The sequence below is a fragment of the Gobius niger genome (assembly GCF_951799975.1).
Source record: "Gobius niger genome assembly, chromosome: 9".
Classification (NCBI taxonomy): Eukaryota; Metazoa; Chordata; class Actinopteri; order Gobiiformes; family Gobiidae; genus Gobius; species Gobius niger.
Window position 1 is genome coordinate 3,998,100 of NC_136860.1, and position 20,555 is coordinate 4,018,654.

General features: G+C 44.1%; 1 protein-coding gene across 13 annotated transcripts in view; it reads right to left on the reverse strand.

Moving 5' to 3' along the window:
* The window catches only part of tns1b (tensin 1b), a 256,725-nt gene that overhangs the window by 99,144 nt on the left and 137,026 nt on the right, over nt 1-20,555 (reverse strand). For all 13 annotated transcript variants that reach the window (XM_079562808.1, XM_079562814.1, XM_079562813.1 and 10 more), the window contains one exon: nt 803-844. In XM_079562808.1, coding sequence (XP_079418934.1) covers nt 803-844 — 42 coding nt within the window. The remainder of the gene's footprint in view (nt 1-802; nt 845-20,555) is intronic.

Sequence of the window (20,555 nt, forward strand, 5' to 3'; positions counted from 1 at the left end):
GCTTTGTGCCCCTGGTAGAGTCTCCTAAGGTCCTAAGTGACGGGTCAGACAAAGAGCAGGTCAGAAGCCCCTTATGAGAGACCAACAGGCCCGGTTAATTGTGAGGCCGTCCTCCTGTGGACCCACCAGTGCAATGTGATTTGGGAAGCTCGGACAGTTGCCCCCACGACCCGGGAACGGACAAGTGGAAGAAGATGGATGTATGGATGGATGGATGGATGGATGGATTGGAAGAGCCTCATACTGAAGTTTGACTTTACCATAATACAGAGACTAGTGCAGTGACAGCATTGCCGTCTAAACCCAGGTGGACACTCCACAGTGTTGTCCGTCTGCAACGAACGATCACTGGTCGTGGGGAAAACCTTAGGTCGTAGCTCAAAATCACGTTTTATCCGTCATGTGACCTCGACCGACATCAGGCAGTGTCTGATATTTTGCAGTGACAGTCACAGAGTGAGCCTCATCTCGCTGCTACGAGGATCTCTGTCAGTGTCTCGTCAACGGAGTCACAGGTAACAAACACCAGGCACGAACGGGACACATTTGACTTTCCCTGCAGAAATAAACACTGCTTGCATGCGGCACTTCACCTCAGCTAAACACACGTCGTCTGCTGATGAAGCTTTGGTCTTTGTACAATTCTCTCTTTGAACAGTCGTACAGCGGAGACGAGAGCAGCCCACAACTTTACAATCCCCACATCCTGAAATAATAACCTATAAGACTAAACAATGGTGCATTAACTAATATAAGCTGCAGCACATACGTGTGATGTGTCCCGGCCCTCAGACAGACTTACCAGAGTGTCTACATGTTTGAGCGGGAGGTCAGGACTCGGGGCCTGTACAAAACACACAGAAGACACAGTCCATTAGTCCCATCAGTCCCATCAGCACACGTGTGGAAGACTTTGTTATGACATTTATATAAGCAGATTCACACAGTGCACAAGAGCTGCTCTCACTGTGTTTTCACCAACTCTTTCATTTCAACACAGACGGCAGGCAGAGTTTAGACATCATTCTGTCCAAAACATTATAGAGTCTTTTCAGACCCGGCGTGACTGAGGAGGTCGAATACTTCATGAGGCGATAAGAAAGAGCTGTGGTTCCAACATGTGTCTCGCTTGAGTCGTTCATTTATTCTCAGAGTATCTCCTACCTCGAGGATGTTGCCAATATTATTACAAAGTGACCAATTAAACTCACATTATTCAGTATTAACATCTTAACCCCCACTGTAGCCAAGCGCATTTTCTCCAGTTCGGATTTACCCAAATCTAAAACCTTCTGACAGCCGACAGGCCAGTGTAACGCCTCATTTGAAAGCTAAGTCCAGGCATTAAATCCAAATCTAAAAAGGATGAAAAAAGACCAAAAAAAAGTGACGACAACGCATGGAAACACGAGGCAAAAACTTGCCTGGATACCTGGATAATAACTGGAGAAAATTAGGGGTTAAGATGTTAATAGCGTGTTTGTTGTTCTGAGTTTCACTTTGTAATCTGAAATAATTCTACCCCCTGCTAAGTGCTCACGTACCCCCAAGGGTCCCCGGACATCTACTTTGAATCCAAAATATTACAAAAATAAATAATGAAAACGTCAGATTAAAGATGGTAAAAGTGGTTTGGATCCTGAGATCTTTCAGTTGTGTAAAGGAGACCCCTATTGTCTCCTCCTGCCATGTGTAGGGCTGGGCATCGTTACATTTTTTTAGATACCGGTACTTTAACGATATTTGGTTTTCGACACCGATACCTGAACGATACCTATACTAATTTATTACACATATAGAACCAGAAAACAGATTAATAATGTTCATTTATTCCTTCCATTTAATTTCTTTTGCATTTGTATCATTTGTTTGAAGTGAAAGAACCGAGAAACTTTTCAAGTTTATATTTAACCAGTTTTCTCATGTCTTTCCCCCCAAATTTCCCTTATTTTTTTCCCCAAACTTACCCATTTTTTTCCACTTGCTTTTGTACATTTTTCTATATTTTTTCTTTTTTTCTCTGTGCCAACAGCATCAAAACGTGAATATAAAGATTACAGTCGTACATATAGCTTTTGTCTCAATACCAGACCGTATTGTTTGACAGTACCCAGCCCTAGTCATGTGTTATGGCTGGTTATGGCTGGAGAGACATCTGACTTAATCCCTTAACCCCCACCTGGACGGAGCACATCTTTTGCAGTTTGGCTTTACCCAAATCTAAAAGCTTCTTGAATAAGAGCAACAAAAACGAGACAAAAAGGCGATGAAAATATGGCAAAAAAAAGTGATGGAGAAAGATCCATTAAATGACATAAACTAAACTCTTGATGTGACTCAACTACTATTAGATTGTGTCCCACACACATATACAAAAGACTGTGGAGTTCTTCCCTCGGTGTCCCGCCCTGAGCCCGCCCTGGGCCCGTCCTGGGCCCATCCGGGGCCCATCCATAACTCTCCAGAGCAAATATTTACTTAAGAGACAGCTCCATTAGAGAGAGGAGAGGTTTAAGGCCTTATACAGGCAACACAGAGGAGCGGGACATGGCCACGGGACCAGAGACCAGGGACGAGAGACGAGAGACGAGAGACGAGAGACGAGGGACGAGGGACGAGGGACGAGAGACGAGAGACGAGAGACGAGAGACGTGAAACCAGAGACGAGAAACCAGAGACGAGAGACGTGAAACCAGAGACGAGAGACGAGGGACGAGGGACGAGAGACGAGAGACGAGAGACGAGAGACGAGGGACGAGGGACAAGAGACGAGAGACGAGAAACGAGAGACGAGAGACGAGGGACGAGAGACGAGAAACCAGAGACGAGAGACGAGGGACGAGAGACGAGTGACGAGAGACGGGAGACCAGAGACGAGAGACGAGAAACCAGAGACAAGAGACGAGGGACGAGAGACGAGAAACTAGAGACGAGAAACCAGAGACGAGGGACCAGAGACCAGAGACGAGAAATCAGAGACGAGAAACCAGAAACCAGAGACCAGAGACGAGAAACCGGAGACCAGAGACCAGAGACGAGAAACCAGAGACAAGAGACCAGAGACGAGGGACCAGAGACGAGAAACCAGAGACCAGAGATGAGAAACGAGAAACCAGAGACCAGAGACAATAAACCAGAGAAACCAGAGACCAGAGACGAGAAACTAGAGACCAGAGATGAGAAACCAGAGACGAGGGACCAGAGACCAGAGACGAGAAACCAGAGACCAGAGATGAGAAACGAGAAACCAGAGATGAGAAACCAGAGACTAGAGATGGGAAACTAGAGACCAGAGATGAGAATCCAGAGACCAGAGACCAGAGACAAGAGACGAGAGACGAGAAACCAGAGACCAGAGAAGAAAGACGAGAGACGCTTCAAAAAGACCAGGTTCAAGTGGAGGATTGATTATTCATGTTTTTGAGCTTCAAAATGATGTCAGTGAATGTCTACTGCGAGGCCGGTGTGAGTTTTTAGTATTTAAACAGCTTTAACATTGCCAACAGCATCCTGACAAATCAAGGGCGTCATCATGAAAGCAGCTTGAGCGCAAAACTGCAAAGAAATGGCCACAGTGAAGGTTTATGGACTTCCAGGTTCTGACTATTGTGCGATAAACTCCAGGAGGTAAAGATCGGACGGCAGAAGAAACAACAGAAGAAGAAACAAACATCTATCCAACCCAACAACAACTGTTTATTTGCTCGTAGGTGTTTGTATCCCGTGTTTAAATCGTCTATTTCTTCCAAAAACGACTCCGCCTGTCGTCTTTGAAGTGGAGGGAGGGGCCAAAGCGGGCGGGGCCGACCTCAAAGACACATCTAAGTCACTGCAGACTAGAATAAAGCTTTGATAATGAGGGGTTTCGCTCATATTCAAAATGGGACGTGCAGCTATTGTGGTCTGGAATAATATAATTTTAGCATCTTTAAAGTCTTTCCGAGGGCCTATCGTGGAGCCCAGGGTTATAAAAGCGTCCAGAGCCCGTTTCTTTTGTTTTTGGGGGTTGCCAGATTTAGCCAGAGTGCTCTCTAGATCCAGTCAGTCTGCTTTGTCATGCATTGGACTTTCTGCTTTTCATGTTATGAGAACCTACAATGCCATCGAATGATCCTCCTCGTCACATATGTCTTCTTCTTCTCTCTTGTGATTAAAAGAAGGTTCTGAGCAGCTTTCATGTCGAACGCTTACGTCACAAAGTCGAACTCCTCTGAACATGAAAAGAGAGACTCGCGCCGCCGCTGTGGTCACATCAGAGACGTCAGAGTCTGGAGAACACATGGTCAAACGTCCAGGCTAATAAAGAGCTCAGGATGATATGAAATGTTCTGCTTATATTGTCCTTTCTTTGTGAAGCTGCACGCTCTCATCGGGACTTGTGTTTTCTGATGCCAACAGAAACATGCACTGAAGACTAATCCTCCAGGCCTGAACCAAGACCATATTCTCCAGTTCAGCTTTACCCAAGTCTGAAAGCATCAAAACAGCGACGAAAACGAGGATGAAAAAAACAGGGACAAAAACTAAAAAGTGATGAAAAAAGCCACAGAAGAGCGATAACAAAGTGACAAAAATGCAATGAAGAAGCAACAAAAGAGAAGCAACAATAACACACTAAAAAGGGAAAAAACACGACTAAAAAGTGACAAAAACACAACAAAAAAGCATTAAATGGAAGAAAAAAAATAGATGAAGAAAGCAACAACAAAAAAAGACAAAAAAAACAGATTAAAACGTGCCATAAATGCAGCGACAACAAAAGTCACAATCAGCTGTGTTGTTCTTAGCTTTCCAGGAGGCTGTGGGCTCCAGTCGAGAAGCTTTTAGATTTGGGTAAAGCTGACCTGAAGAAAATGTGCTCACTAAAGGCTTAGTCATAAGCTCTTCATCATAATCCACCGTTTATACAGGAGCAGAGTCAAATGAATGTCCAAATACAATATTTTTAGTAAATCATGTATTACTTGAAAAGATTTGTAAATATTACATAAAAAAATTGTGGACACTTAGATATAAAAATGAAACCAAGGAGCAAACTCAGAGCAAAACTCAAGTATAATTTCAACAGTAAACGGTGACCAAGCTGCTTCTCAGAGTAAAAAAGCTGTGGGTCAGTGTGACTCAGACCTCATCATTCTGCAGTAAACACCTCCCTGACCTCAGCGACAGGACTGATAGAACCGTGAAAACACTTCCTGGACTGACAGAAAGAAATTTTCTCTGGATTCTCCCAATTTTCAGTTTTTCAGGGAGAAGGATCCGGGAAATATTTGATCTGATATAATGGGGTTTAATGAGATGTTCCAGCAAACGTTTTGGCCTGTTCCCCCGAATCCATCACATCAGACCAAAAGTGTTCCTGAAAATACTCATTTACAAATTAAGCACTGGCAGCGGCAAATCAGAAGAATCATGTTTAAACAACTCTGTGTGTCTTGTGCTGTTCAAACCGCAATTCTGATGCTCGCGATAAACGAGTGTTTGGATACTCGCTGGTCTTGTTGGGTCAAAAAAAGCTGCATCATTTTACACTGTAAAAAAGTGAACATCAAGCGTGGGTTTAAACGACTTGAATGGAGAATTGAGAGATCGAGCTTTGAGCGGTTTCACTCATTTCGACGTTTTTCCTGATCTGACCAATAATACTTTGCTTGTTTGACGACATTTCAGGTGGTTCTAAATTCATCTCGCTTGGAGTAAGAAAATAAAAGTGCCAATGGGACAAGAAAATGTTTCTCATCCCATTAAGAAATGAACCTGAAATGAAGACAAAATGTATTGAAATGAGTCAGAAGTCTCGAGTCTCAAATTCAAATGATTGAGACAGCTTGAGACATCTATTCTAATCTAGTTGTGTATTTTTTTTCCCGCTCCTGGAACCGCCTCCTTAGCGTGGTGGAGAGGTTTGAGCCCGAATGATCCTGGAGCTCTGTTGTCGGGGGCTTCGTGCCCCTGGTAGGGTCTCCCATGGCAAACAGGTCCTGGGTGACGGGTCAGACAAAGAGCGGGTCAGAAGACCCTTATGAGAGACCAACAGGCCCGAGATCCATGACGCCGTCCTTCTGTGGACCCACCACCTGCAGGAGGACCCATAAGGGCTGGTGCAGTGTGAGTCAAAGGCCGCCCCCACGACCCGGCAACGGACAAGTGGAAGAAAATGGATGGATGGGTTTAAATGACCTGAATTAAGATTATTTGTCTTGAGCAGTTTTCACTCATTCAGTCGTTTTTCCAGATCTGACCAACAATACTTTCCTTGTTTGACGACGATTTCAGATGGTTCTAAATTCATCTCACTTGAAGTAAGAAACTAAAAGTGCCAATGGGACAAGAACAATTGTCTTATCCCATTAAGAAATGTATCTGGAACTAAGCCCTTTATTGCATCGGGCAGGGTACCATGAGTAAAATATAAAATTCTTCCTTAGGGGAATTTTGTTTCCCTTATGACATAGATAATCTGTATGTAATGTTACTCTTGTATTGTCTGCTTTAGAGGAATAAATAAACACAATATTGAGAAAAAAATTGGTAAAATAAAAAACAAACAAAGAAAAACCCTGAAAATGTGGGGGAAAAAACATGGAAAAAATGGTTAAAAATGGGGAACAACATAATGGGCGACACTTTAGCCTCAGTGATCGGATCGATAGCGAGTCCCAGATGCTCCGGCTTGTGAACAGGACAGGGGCGCGTCCATCTGGCTCCGCTCGTATCGCAGTCTGGTGTGAGGCGGCTGTGGCCACGTTCGCTCCTCTGGTTTCACTCAAAGGGAAGACGCGGTTTGTTTAAAATTACACAAGAATGAACGGGTCACACTGCGCGGGGTCCGGTCGGAAATAGCTCGCCGTAGATCTGGTAATGACACGTTTGGGGCCGTCAGTGGATTTCTCAAAGGTAAAAAAGACTAAACACTGTGACGCCCCCCCCCCCCTGGGAAGGTAAAAAAGACTAAACACTGTGACGCCCCCCCCCTGGGAAGATAAAAAATAAAAAAAATTATCCACTACCTGGTCTTGCGTTTTGATGCTAAGTTAGTAATAATACAAACATATTATTTTTTGTAAAGTCCCTCCTTCCCGGATCTCAGCAACTAAACAGAGTCTAGTCTCCTCCCGCGTTGACCAATGAGACGAGCTTTTCCTGTGAACCCGGCCTGTCTGGTCCAATCAGGAGGAGGGGGAGGAGCTTGACTGTTTACTTTTGAATATTCTGCTTTTGTTTTCCTCATTTTTGCAAACCAAGAAGGGCTTTCTGGTTAAAGAGGGGAGAGATTTGATTGTTTACTTTCAGATTTCACTCTCTCTCTCTCTGTCTCTCCTCACTTTACAAACTTACAGACTATCACTTTAAGTCAATTTTATTTCTTAATATAAGTAATAAAAGGGACTATATGGAGTTTAAAAATGAGCCCAGACCTTTTTACCACGACCGCCTCTAAAATCCTGCACTGTCATGCACGAGCTTAATATAGAAGGCGCAGTTACACGCATGACCTGAGGTGGCAGTAGTGAGTGTAAAACGACCAACTTGCATTTAGCCCCTTTAAGTATTAGCATGTCAACAAATGAATTTTGGTAAGTATTGAGAACAAGTGAAAGCAGAAAGGTGAGTCTGGAAAGCAGTCAAAAAAAAAACCTTGTTACAGTCAAGCCTCAGTCCACCCCTTCTTTCTAAGCCACGCCCCCCCACCCTGTTGTTGGGCCTTATATCTTTAAAGTTTTGATGCCTGTTAGTCCAGGGACAGCATTAAAGACACCCCAAATAAATGATACAAATTTAAAATAAATGGTCATTAAGGAAGGGAACAATATTTGAATATACGTATTGTTCAGGTATCGGTATCAAAAAAAAAAAAGTACTTAAAATCATCGGTTCAAAAATCCAACCCGAGTCAACCAGCGCCTCCACGAAGTCGGGCAGAGTTGTATCTTTTCTCAATCCTCTGTGTTTGTTATTTCAGACCGGCGTTAATGGTCGTCTGTCATGTGGACGTCACACTTCATCAGCGTGACACCAGTGCGCACACACACACACACATGCACACACACACACACACACACACACGCACACGCTGTCATCCACGTGCGCCGCTCGATCTGAGTCAGTCTCCAAAATTACAGGCTTCTCCTCCGGGACAGAGGGGCCCAGAGCTGAGGCTGCGGGGAGTTTCCCTGAGAACGCGAGGAACTGTGCAAACTGTGCACTGCTGAATACAACTGTACGGGACAGTGGGAGGGAGAGAGGAGAGGGGGGGGGGGGGCAGAGAAAAGAGGAGAGAGAGGGCAGAGGAGAGAGAGGGGAGAGAGAGGGAAGAGAAGAGAGAGAGGGAGGGGAGAGAGAGAGGAAAGAGGAGAGAGAGGGGAGAGGAGAGAGAGAGGGAGGGGAGAGAGGGAGAGGAAAGAGGAGAGAGAAGGGAGAGAGAGGAAAGAGGAGAGAGAGGGGAGAGGAAAGAGGAGAGAGAGGGGAGAGGAGAGAGAGAGGGAGGGGAGAGAGAGAGAGAGGAAAGAGGAGAGAGAGGGGAGAGGAAAGAGGAGAGAGAGGGGAGAGGGAGAGGAGAGAGAGGAAAGAGGAGAGAGAGGGGAGAGGGAGAGGAGAGAGAGGAAAGAGGAGAGAGAGGGGAGAGAAGAGAGAGGACAGGGAGAGGAGAGAGAGAGAGGAGAGTGAGGAAAGAGAAGAGAGGGGAAAGGGGAGAGGGAAAAAGGGAAGAGAGGGCAGAGGAAAGAGGAGAGAGAGGGGAGAGGAAAGAGGAGAGAGAGGGGAGAGGAAAGAGGAGAGAGAGGGGAGAGAAGAGAGAGGAGAGGGAGAGGAGAGAGAGAGGGGGGAGAGAGAGGAAAGAGAAGAGAGGGGAAAGGGGAAAGGGGAGAGGGAAAAAGGGAAGAGAGGGCAGAGGAAAGAGGAGAGAGAGGGGAGAGAGAAGAGGGGAAAAAGTGAAGACGGGGAGAGGAAAGAGAAGATAGGGAAGAGATATATGCGAGGGGAGAGAGGAAAGAGAGAGAGGGCAGAGAAAAGAGGAGAGAGAGGGGAGAGGAGACGAAAGCAAAGCAGAGAGGGAAGAGAGAGGATAGGAGAGAGAGGAAAGAGAGAAGAGGAGAGAGAGAGGGAAGAGAGAGGAGGAGAGAGAGAGGGAAGAGAGGAGTGATGGAATTAGTCATGAAAGAAAGGCTGGCACCCTTGACATTTTTCCATTAAATTAAGAAAGTTTAACCAAAAGTTTGCACAATTCCACATGTTTTGGTAGAAAAAAAAAAGATCTACAGTATTAACTTTGTGTGCACTGGAACAACACAAAAGAGCAGGCGGGGGAAAAAAGGCAAATTCGACAAAACTCAAAACAGGCCCGGACAAAATTTTAAAATATTGTCACCCTCTCCGAATCGTGGGTAAGGATTTCTTGTGCTTATTCCCCCGTACGATCTGGCAACCCCCCCTGAACAACATGAATCTGAGCTTGTGCCGCAGTCAGTGAGCGAGAGCGTCTTCCTCCATGTCCAGCAGTGCCCCCTAGTGTCCACCACACAGACTGCACATTACAGCAGTAAACCTTTCTTCTTCTCGACCGTAAACACAGAACAGGTGCTTTTCCTCCCGTCGTCCCTTCAGTGGGAAAAGCCCTGAGCCGACCCCTCATCATCATCATCATTATATAACAGCGGTACTCCAAATATTTGTACTCCTGCTCCCCCCCCCCCCCCTCTCTCTCTCTCTCCTGTGTTCATAGTTTGTCCAAATACAGTAAAAAGTCCCTCTCATTCTCTCTCTGAAGCGTGTGGTGGGAAAACGCAGACCTGCACTCACACATCATGAGGACATTGGTACCACTGGCTTTAGAGCGATTACATAACATACAACATGTTACAGGAGGAGGGGGTTGGGGGGGGGGGGCGTTTGTCGTCACGGAGCCGTGTGAGGCGCGTTAGTGGGATATTTCTGAGCGCCGTAATGGGCCACGATGTGAAGGGAGGTGTGAGGGGAACTCATCGGTTAACCTGTTAGTCGCCGTGTGATTGGGGTTCAGGGGCGGCAAATGTGCTTCACTCACACAGATCATACACGCGTTTTTTAGAAAGTGGAAGGTCTTAGCTTTTAAATGAAGTATGACACCGGCATGTCGGCTGTAAACTCTCCAGGCAACTCGCTAATTGCAAACCCGAACTCCAACTTTAACCCTAAGCTGGCAGATAACAGGTTCATCGACAACTGATCGATTGTTGACATGGCTGACAACTATTTTAGTAATTAAAATGTGGTGTTTTTGATGGAAAAACGACTTTGTTTTTAGGGTGAGGCTCTGTAAACATGATCTTTTTTCTTTTTTTTTTCTTTTTTTTTATTGCAAAGTCAATTGACAATGTATGTAAAAATAATCAAGAACAAAAAAACAATTAAACATATAACATTTGTTACAAAAACATCAGGGCATTGGCTCATATATAATAATATATAATTTTCCACATAGTTTTAAGGCACAGAGACTTATACAAGGACATCAGTTCATTTTTAAAAGGAACAAAATTGGGATTTACGTTCAGGAATCTACACCTATGTAAATAAAATTTACTCAGAATTATCAAATTATTATACATATATTCTATTTTTTTGTCTTTGTCTGTGTCTCAGTTTGGAAATAAACTCTCACTTCCTCAATCCCATCTCCTGCATCCTACAGTCATCAAAGGAGGACGTGGACGTTCTTAGCTTCCAAATGAGGGGCGTAACGGTTCAGGTCTCTCACGGTTCGGTTCGGTGCATCATGGAGCAAGTACAATATTTAATTTTTTTCTTTTTTTTTTACTCAGAGAAGCCTTTCCAAAGCCACGCTGATGTCATGTGTTATGGAGGAGGTGAAGGTGCAGGTGTGGAGAGTCTGCGGCCTTCAGCTTAGTGGTTAGTGATGATGACACATGTGCTCTGTGTTTAGGTGCACGTGTACACATGCCCGACACCACCGAGCTTAAAGGAACAGTTCACCGTTTTTCCATACGGAGATATGTTCTTACCTGAGCTTAGACGAGTTGATGCGTACCTGTCTGGTCTTTGTGCCCGTGGAAGAGCTTGGTCGCTTCCAACTTCACCCCGTTTGGAGCCATAGGAATATACTGGGAGAGGCCAAATGCTAACAACATCTTTGCTTTTTTGCGTGACTGAGGGCACACACAAAGACCAGATAGGTACGCATCAACTCGTCTAAGATCAGGTAAGAACATGTATGGAAAACGTTGGCCTGTTCCTTTAAATATTAAGAAATATGGACTATATTACACCCGCTTCAGCAGAAGAAGAAGAAACAGGATTAGTCAAACCTGCTGGAACAAAGCAAAACACTCATGCAGGGTTTTGCCATTTTAATGCCTAAAAACAATCATATTAATGCCACAAATGGTAAAAATCTTGGCATATTTCCTTTCGTAAGGAAGAGGATTGAGGGGAAATGTTCGTATTCAAAATGAAATTGGACAAAACGAGCAACTTCTGAGCAAAAGATTGTAAAGTTTCAGTTTGAAGCCATAGTTTCTGTTTTCCTGATGAACGGTGTCCACGTGTCCCATGTGTCCTCACTGTCTGCGTCTCCGGCCTGAGTGCTGACCTCTGCTGCAGGAAAAACATCCCTTTGAGAAAGCGACGGCTTCATGATTTCCAGGACACGTTCCCACAAAGGGCTGAGTCCACGCTTAGTAACTACAGCCCCTATTTTTACACACGGACCGAAATACGACGACTGCACCATCATCACTTCACAAAGATCCCACTGTGTCCTCTGTAAGACGCCTCGGACGCTCAGCGACTGACCTTTAGGTGGACACGCTGCTCGCGGAGTCGTGTGAAAGTATTCGGTCCCACGTCGCTGCAGTAAAACGTTTGTTTAAATTTCTGGATCAGTGGAATATAAACACTTCAGCTCATGTCACTGAAACACGCAGCAGCGATTTAGGGCCTCGGTCTGCGGGTCTTTACGGCGCTGGATGAACAGAATTTGTACTTTGTTCGTTCAAATAAACATTTACCTTCAAATTAGCTCATGTTCAGAAGCAGCATCACAGTAGAAGAGTCACTTTAGGGGATGTTTTCCTAATATGTTTTGGTAATTACATAATAGTTTTTGTTGCTTTTAAAGCCACACCGCGTAAGATTTGACCCAATAACCAAAATGGAAATACAAGAATTTATTTTATGATAGATATTTTCACTATTGAAAAATACCTCAAACAAACATACGCTTTTGGTCTGAGCGGCTCACCTCTGCTAAAACATGACTGTAACTTTACCGGGAGTGGGTTCGTCTCGAGCTCGTTTCCATGGAGACGTTAACTAAAGTCAGTAGAATTGAGAGTTAAATAGGTTAGGTCCTCATACAGATCCATTCTTTGAGTATCCACTGCAAAAAATTGCATTTTCTGTGTCGAGCTGGTCATTGAGAGCAAGTTTTGTGCTGATGGTACAGTATAGTCCAAAATGTTACGCAGTGTGCCTTTAAATCAGTACTAAGTAACTCTTGCCCCTAGAGGCCATAAGCGCAACTGCAGGTGTTGTAGCAAGTTGCGATTTTTTTAACGTATTAATTGTCTTGGAGAGTAAATACTACGCTGACAGAAATGGCGAAGGGAGAGAGGGATATTGTGCATCTAATTATACAATGGAAATATTTTGTTTCACTCAAACTTGGCAGTAAATACTGTTTAAAGTGGCGCTAGTCTGCAGTTAGCTTTTCCCGTTAGCCTGCTAGCTTCTTCTTCGTGATTCTATTAGTGTGTATTGGTGGCTCCGGTCCGGTGGCAGTAAGTTGCAAACATGAGACCCTCCAATCATCCCATAAACACTTGTATTACCCCCACAGGGACGACGGAAAGGATTTATTAAGGTTAACACGTTACTTTGTACGGCTTTAAGTTTAGTTTAGTTTATTTGGACAACAAGGTTGTTATTGGTAACAACGATGTTCCCAAAGGGAGTCAGCAGAAGAAGAATTTATAAATGCCCCCCCCCCCCCCCCCCCCCCCCCCATACAGTAACAAACAGAGCTGTTGACATTCATTCCATTTCATTGATAATTCCACAATTCCTTGGTTGATCATTTCTAAGATAGAAGCGTCCACACAGTAAAGTGAAGATATTACTGCGCGGATATTGAACTACTCCTGGTATTATTACGCCTTACAATATAGTTCCCCCTTTTTATCCGCTTAGAAAATACACATTGTTTAATTTTGTGTAATTATACTTTGTCATGTAACACTTCACGTAACCATATTTAAACAGGGAAAACGTGGAAGAGCTTGGTGGCTTCACCTGGTTTGGAGCTATAGAGGAGGAGAGGCTAAATGCTAACGCCGTCTGTGCTGTGTTTACGTGACTGAGGGCACGCGTGAAGACCAGACAGGTACACATGAACTCGTCTAAGCTCAGGTAAGAACATATCTCAGTATGTAAAAACGGAGGCCTGTTCCTTCAAGTTCCTCATCTTGGTCATTCCAAAGATTTTCCCCCTTCAGTCAGGAACGGACTCTTTAAGGAGGTGCGGACCAGTTGTTTTTGACGGCTCATCTTTCCTCGAAGTTTGTATCTTTCATCTCTATTGCTGAACATCTTCTGAATATTTGAAGGAAGCTGATTATGTTTGATACATTATCAAAAGAGAGAGACTTTAGATAAAGAGGGTTTGTGTGGTCCCCTCCTGGAACCGCCACCTTAACGTGTTGGAGGGGTTTGAGCTCTGTGGTCGGAGGCTTCATGCCCCTGGTAGGGTCTCCCATGACAAACAGGTCCATAGGTGACGGGTCAGACAAAGAGCGGTTCAGAAGCCCCTTATGAGAGACCAACAGGCCCGGTGAAACCGTGAGGCCGTCCTTCTGTGGACCCACCACCTGCAGGAGGAGCCATAGGGGGCTGGTGCAGTGTGATTTGACCCGGCAACGGACAAGTGGAAGAAAATGGGTGGATGGATAACGAATATTGCACTTGTTTTAAACAGGGCCGCTCATGAAAAAGACTCTCATTGGGCCTTCCCTGTATAAATAAACCACATTAAAGTGGCGGTTCATTGGGGGCACATGAATCTAATCCTCATCCAGTCATAATTTGTGAGGAAATGACAGTATTTTGCATTACACTGTATATACATAACAAATCAAATTCTCTTAATGTCCTTATAGAATCTATTTTTGCAGGTTTTGGCAGCGTGCTGGGTTTTTCCTGATCAATGTACCACGAGTTGCTCTCTCGTCTCCTTCACACCTGCCCGAAGTATTTGACGTGCAAATGAAAATAATGGATACAAATCTATTTGAGATTTGATTGGCTGTTTGCAGAGGGTTTTGAACTGAAACACTGCTGGACGTGCTAGTTATTTAACCCCTTAACTCCCACCTGAACCGAGCACATTTTCTCCAATTTGGCTTTACCCCAATCCAAAAGCTTCTGGAAAAAATGGTGTGGAAAATAGCGACAGAACTGAGACGAAAACAATGATGAAAATGTGACAAAAAAGTGAGACAACTTTGACGAAAAAAGTGACGAAAAATGTATGAAAAATGACAAAAATGTGACAAAAAATTCTGAAAAAGTGCCAAAAATGTCACAAAAATGTCACAAAAGATGTACAATAATTTGAACAAAAATGTCACAAAAAATGTCACAAAAATGAAGAAAAAAAAAATTACAAAAAAATGAGTTGAATATCCCCAAAAAATGATGGGAAAAAAAAATCTGATGACGTGAGGGAAAAGATCCATTTAGATGAGTTTTGTAGATCTTAGCTTTCAAATGAGGCATTACACTGGCCTACAGGATTTGGGTAAAGCTGAACTGGAGAAAATGCTCTCAGTTCAGGCGGGGGTTTAGAGGTTAAGTAGTAGTAGTAATATCAGTGGCCGTAATAGTAAGCCACACTCAAACATACACTGTTGGCTCCGGGTTGAGTCCTGCTTCAGTCCAGGTTTAGCCCCAGACTCCTCTGTTGCTCCACTCTCTCCTAAAACCTGGGCGTCTCCTCTCACTGTGCAAACCCATTAGCGAACACTGCAGGACTCATCTGTTCCCCGAGCACGGGACCCATCCGCGCTCTGTGCTGTTTTCTCCGGTTTCCGCGGTAACGGCGCAAACAATAAATGGCCGGGCGCGTATTGGTTTCAGGAATAATGACGGGTTTGTGAAACACGGCTCGCGGTTTCATCACCGTGTTGTAAGGAAAGCAGAGCGACGTCACGCTCCGTCAAAACGTGGAGCTCCCGGCGGGTGACGAGCTTGTTCTGCGGAGACGGCGAGGGAAACCGCCTGCTACGTGTGAGACGCCATCTGAAAATAATATATGTACAAGCCAATGAACCAAAGGCACGGATCATACAATACTCCTTTCACCAGCTCCACTTCCTGCTACTATTTCCCCTCATTACTAGGGCTGTGCAATCAATCGAAACTCAATTACGATTTCGATTACAACAGTAAACGATTACAAAATTAGCATAATCGCAAAAAAATCGATTATAATATTCTTTTTTTCAATTTTTTTAGTTTATTTCAAGGCACTGGGATTATTTTCCCTTCGCTTTTCACGTGCCATGGCTCATGCTTTTGTCTGACATAGAAAACAAACGGCGCTGTGTGATGATGTCATCAGGCCGCGCTGCTCAGTTTGCTTGTGCAGGTGTGAGGGCTGGCCAGCAGGGGGCAGGTGTGAAACAGGGACCTCTCTTTAATCAAGGCAAACTTGAAATCATTTGTCCAGAAAACATAAAGTGTAGTGTAGTGTTTTGATAAATAAATAAATAAATAAAATAAAGATAGACTTTTTTTTAAAGGCAACAAATAATCGTTTGAATAATCGTGATTTCAATTATGACAAAAATAATCGTGATTATTATTTTTTTCAATAATCGAGCAGCCCTACTCATTACCTCTGCGTAAATCCTGTATTCTCTGGCGTCTCATTTCCCTAAGGCCCGACTAATGCTTCCACTACAACTAACAGCAGTAAAAATATGTACAATAGGATCCCCTCCAGAGTCTCAGAGACATTGCGGGGACGTCACAGAAACGTCTCACAGGTTGAGGACAACATCACAGAGCGTCCGCACCACAACTGCCTGAGACCTGTGGGAATCGAGTCTGTTCGTTCTCACCTGGAGACTCGCCTTTTCTCCAGGGGACGACTCGGAGACATCTCGGTGACCAGCGGGAACTCGAGTCTCCGACTAGTCCAGGCTGGTAAGTTAAGTTATACTTCATTCACCTCTGTGGAGAAATGAGTTCTCTGCATTTGACCCGTCCTCGATGTCTCTGGGTGACCTGTAGGCTGGTGGTCAGAAACACCTGGCTGGAGGATTAACCTATTGTACATGTTTTTACCACTAAGCTACACGGGGAGAACATGCAAACTCCACTCGGACAGGCCCCGTCCAGGTGGGAATCGAACCCGGGACCATCGAGCTGTGAGGCATGATGGTCCCGCTCTAACCGTGCTGACATTATGACAAAAATGCACCGAAAAAGCAACAATAACACAATCACAACCCTGACAGAAAATGACTAAAAAGTGATTAAAAAGCCACAAAAAACGTAAGAAAGACGCAACAAAAGACGGACAGAAACGTGCCGGAAAAGGAACAATGACACAGTAAAATAACACAACATTTTAGATTTTAAAAAACCCTGTTTCGTACCACTACTGCAACATTGTGAAGAAATATACGTATATTACCAATGATCCTCTACTTTTGGACAAAATAGTTTCTCTGTAAAAGCCGCAGGATGTGGAACTCGTTGCCATTAACTGTTGGAGAGAGCAGCACCTTAAACAGTTCAAACTTAACCTGAAGAAGTGGTTGAAAGACGGTCAAATTTGTGATCATGAGCACAAAACTCGCCTCCTGGAACCTCCACCTTAACGTGGTGGAGGAGTTTGAGCACCCGAATGGTCCTGGAGCTCTGTTGTCGGGGGCTTCGTGCCCCTGGTAGGGTCTCCCATGGCAAACAGGTCCTAAGTGACGGGTCAGACACAGAGCAGTTCAGAAGCCCCTTATGAGAGACCAACAGGCCTGGTCAGAAACGTGAGGCCGTCCTTCTGTGGACCCACCACCTGCAGGGGGCGCCATAAGGGGCTGGTGCAGTCGGATTTGCCCCCACGACCCAGAAACGGAAAAGGGGAAGAAAATGGATGGATGGATATAATTGCTATTGCTAGTGTAAATACTGTAAATATTGCATCTGAGCGTTTGTTGAAATTTTGTCGTTGCTTTATATGTATTTTATATTGTGAATAGACTCTAAAGCAGGGGTGAAGGGCCGTTTTATTTCATTATCAAAAGACTAAGGGCCGAACCCCCCATTGTCGCCCGAAGTAAAGCACTACTTTCCATCAATGGCAGTGTTGTACATCATACATGGCTTAATTTGGTGTTTTGCTAAGACATTTTAAAGGAATTGACAGTATTTTTCACATTTTTCCTTTAGCAAGCATTTGATCTCTGATTTCTAAAATGTTATTTCTCAATATCATCTTGAGGGCCAGAGGTTTGATGATGGTGGGCCAGATTTGGCCCCCGGGCCTGACGTTGCCTACCACTGCTCTAAAGCAAGATGCTCATTGGCCACTGTATAAACCTGCTGTCACTTTGCCTCTGCCCTGGGACGACAGATGAAGATGAGCTTGTAGCTATCTCTGGTCTGTGCAACACATACAACGTCCCTGTCAAATAAATACACAAATAAATAAACAACTAAGTGACAAAAAGTGACACAAAACGTGATGAAAACACGTCAAGAGAGCAACAAAAAAACGTCAAAGAAGAGACGAAAACACAACAGAAATTCACGATCACTTTTGGAGGTCTTAGCTTTCAAATCAGGTGTTTCGTTGGCCTATTGGCTGTGAGCTCCAGGCGAGAAGCTTTTGGATTTGGGTAAAGCTGAACTGGAGAAAGTGCGCTCGCTTAATGCAGGGGTTAACTCACCTATACTCAAATCAAGGACAATATCATAATATTCTACTGAGAGACGACCTTTTCCAGTGTCCGGCCCATGTTCCTACTTTCAGAGAGTCCAACTCAAAGCAGGAAATGTCTCAAATCTGACCTAAAAGTACAGACATTATATAATACATAATACATTTAGACCAAAGTGTTTCTGTGAGTTCAGTTTCCCACCAAAGCCCGTCCTCTTCCTGTAAACACCATCTGCGCTCCTTAATAACACATTTGCTTGTTATTTCTTCAACTTTTATGAAACAAAAACACTCGAGCCTGTAAAGAAATATTTTCAGTGGAGCCGAAACAAAGTGCCGGGGATGTTTGTCAAATTCCCAAAACCATCACCAGGGCCCTGAACGCAGCGCCAAATAAGGGAAACAGCGCGGCCGTAGCGGGTTTTTATTGGCCTCGCTCGCATCTGCAGCTCCCGCGAAGATAAGCCCAAAGTCAAAGTCACGTTTCTGGCGGCGTTCCGCGCTGATGAGTAACGCTACTGGCATTTTAATTACAGTTTGTGCAAATTTGGTAGCGCAGAGGAGGCGGATTTGAGTTCCTAAGCCCAAAAAGCTGCACTCAGGAAGGGCTTAGCGGTAATAGCCTCATTATGTCAAATAGTTAGCACGTTGTTGCTAAAGTCGGGCTGTTTTTAAAGCGGGGAATTGCACACACGAGGGAGACGGCAGGGGAGTGATTAACCGCGCACCGCAAAGACACAAAATATGCAGACTAATGATTCAGTTAACAGCCGAGAAACAAGAAAATAAAGAAAGTACAGACAGAACGTTTGCTGGATGCAAGAAACATAGGCTTAAAGCCAGACACTGCAGGTGAACAGGGAAAACATCTCTCTCTATATATATGATAGAAATATTAGGGGGGAAATGTATTGCAAGTTGCCATTTTATGTTTTTGCATAAAAATAAGACATTTTAAGGTTAAAAAAAACTTGGGCAAGACACTACTGACAAAGTATAACAGTCACAGACAGGGATGGGATGACATTTTGGGTCATGATTATCTTAGCCAAAATAATTTAAAAAAAAATTGTGATTAATGATATTTTCACCCATCCAGACACAGGAGAGGTATTATAACCTGCTATAATGTCATATTGAGTGAGACCTATATAAAGCCACGCCCCCTTTGCTCTGCCCGACCCTGTCAGACCTGGGAAGCTCAGCAGGAAGGGCCTGGTCGGTACTTGGATGGGAGACCGTTTGGGAACAGCAGGAAGCCTGGTAAATGTAGTGAGTGGTTGGTGGTGGTGGTCGGAGGGGCCGATGGCGCAGACTGACACTTCCGTCAGTCTAACCCAGGGCAGCTGTGGCTACAATAGTAGCTTACCACCACCGAGTATGGCACGTTTGCTTCGAGGAGGGCCGATTTTCATCATTGCCAAAACCCCAAGGGCCGAACCTCATCATAGTTCAAAATAAAGAACCATTTCCTGCAAATGCCACTGTTTTACATTAGATATACGACATATTGGGATGTTCGGCCAGGAAACTTAAGAAATACTGACAGAATTTCACGCATTTCAGAGTACTTTAACAGGTATTTGATTTTGATATTTCTCAAAATCACCTTGGGGGCCAGAGATTCTGTGCTGAAGGGCGGGATTTGGCCCCCGGGCCTGACGTTGCCTACCCCTGGAGTATGGAGTGAACGAATAATGCCATGTAAAGCGTCTTTGAGTGTCCAGAAAAGCACTGTATAAAACCAATGCATTATTATTATTATCATGATTATAAAGTAAGTATTTAAACAAATTCAACTCAAAACTCATCAAAACTCTTTTTTTTTTTTTTTTTTGCAGTAAATTATAAATATAAAACTAAAACCAGCTGTTCCTTTTAAAGGCTACAATCGAGAGTGAATCATTGCTGGTTTGAGGCAGGACTATACGAACACAAAAGAACCACATGAACACGTTACCTGTTAGAGATCATGCATATCCAAATCTCAGAGCGTATAGACCGGAGAGTTTACAGCCTATATGCCAGTGTGACGCCTTATTTGAAAGCCAAGACCTTCTCATTTCTACAACTATGTTTAAGATCTATGTGAGCGAAACACAACTTACATCACATTTGCTGTTTCTAACCCTAACTAAAAGTAGTCGCCTGATGGGGGGACGGTAAGGAACAGGTTAAACATAATTCAAGGCTTAGGTCGTGTCAGCAGCACGTCGGCAGATTTCAGAGGAAGCAGTTCTTCAGATATATTATATAATATATTTCAGAAGCAATTGGTGGGTTGCAAGTTCTAGAATATGATGATGTCACGGGACCCAGTGGGGGGGGGGCAGGAGCCAGTTTTTCCTATTAACAGCATTACACTTTCACAAGTTGTAGCTAAAGGAAAATGCATGAATTAGAAAGATGATCATTAATATCAGTCACTGGGTCCATGATCTCTCTTTACAAGACCAATATATTCCTCAAAAACAAAATAATGTTTCCTCTATATAATAGTATAGGCCTTTAGAACGCTGTGATGTCACCTGCAACCCAGCAATACGGTAAAGCCAGGAGCCTGTTATGTTTCACGTTTGTCTGTGTGAAGCTTTGCAGACGAGGGCTGCCTCTCAGACAG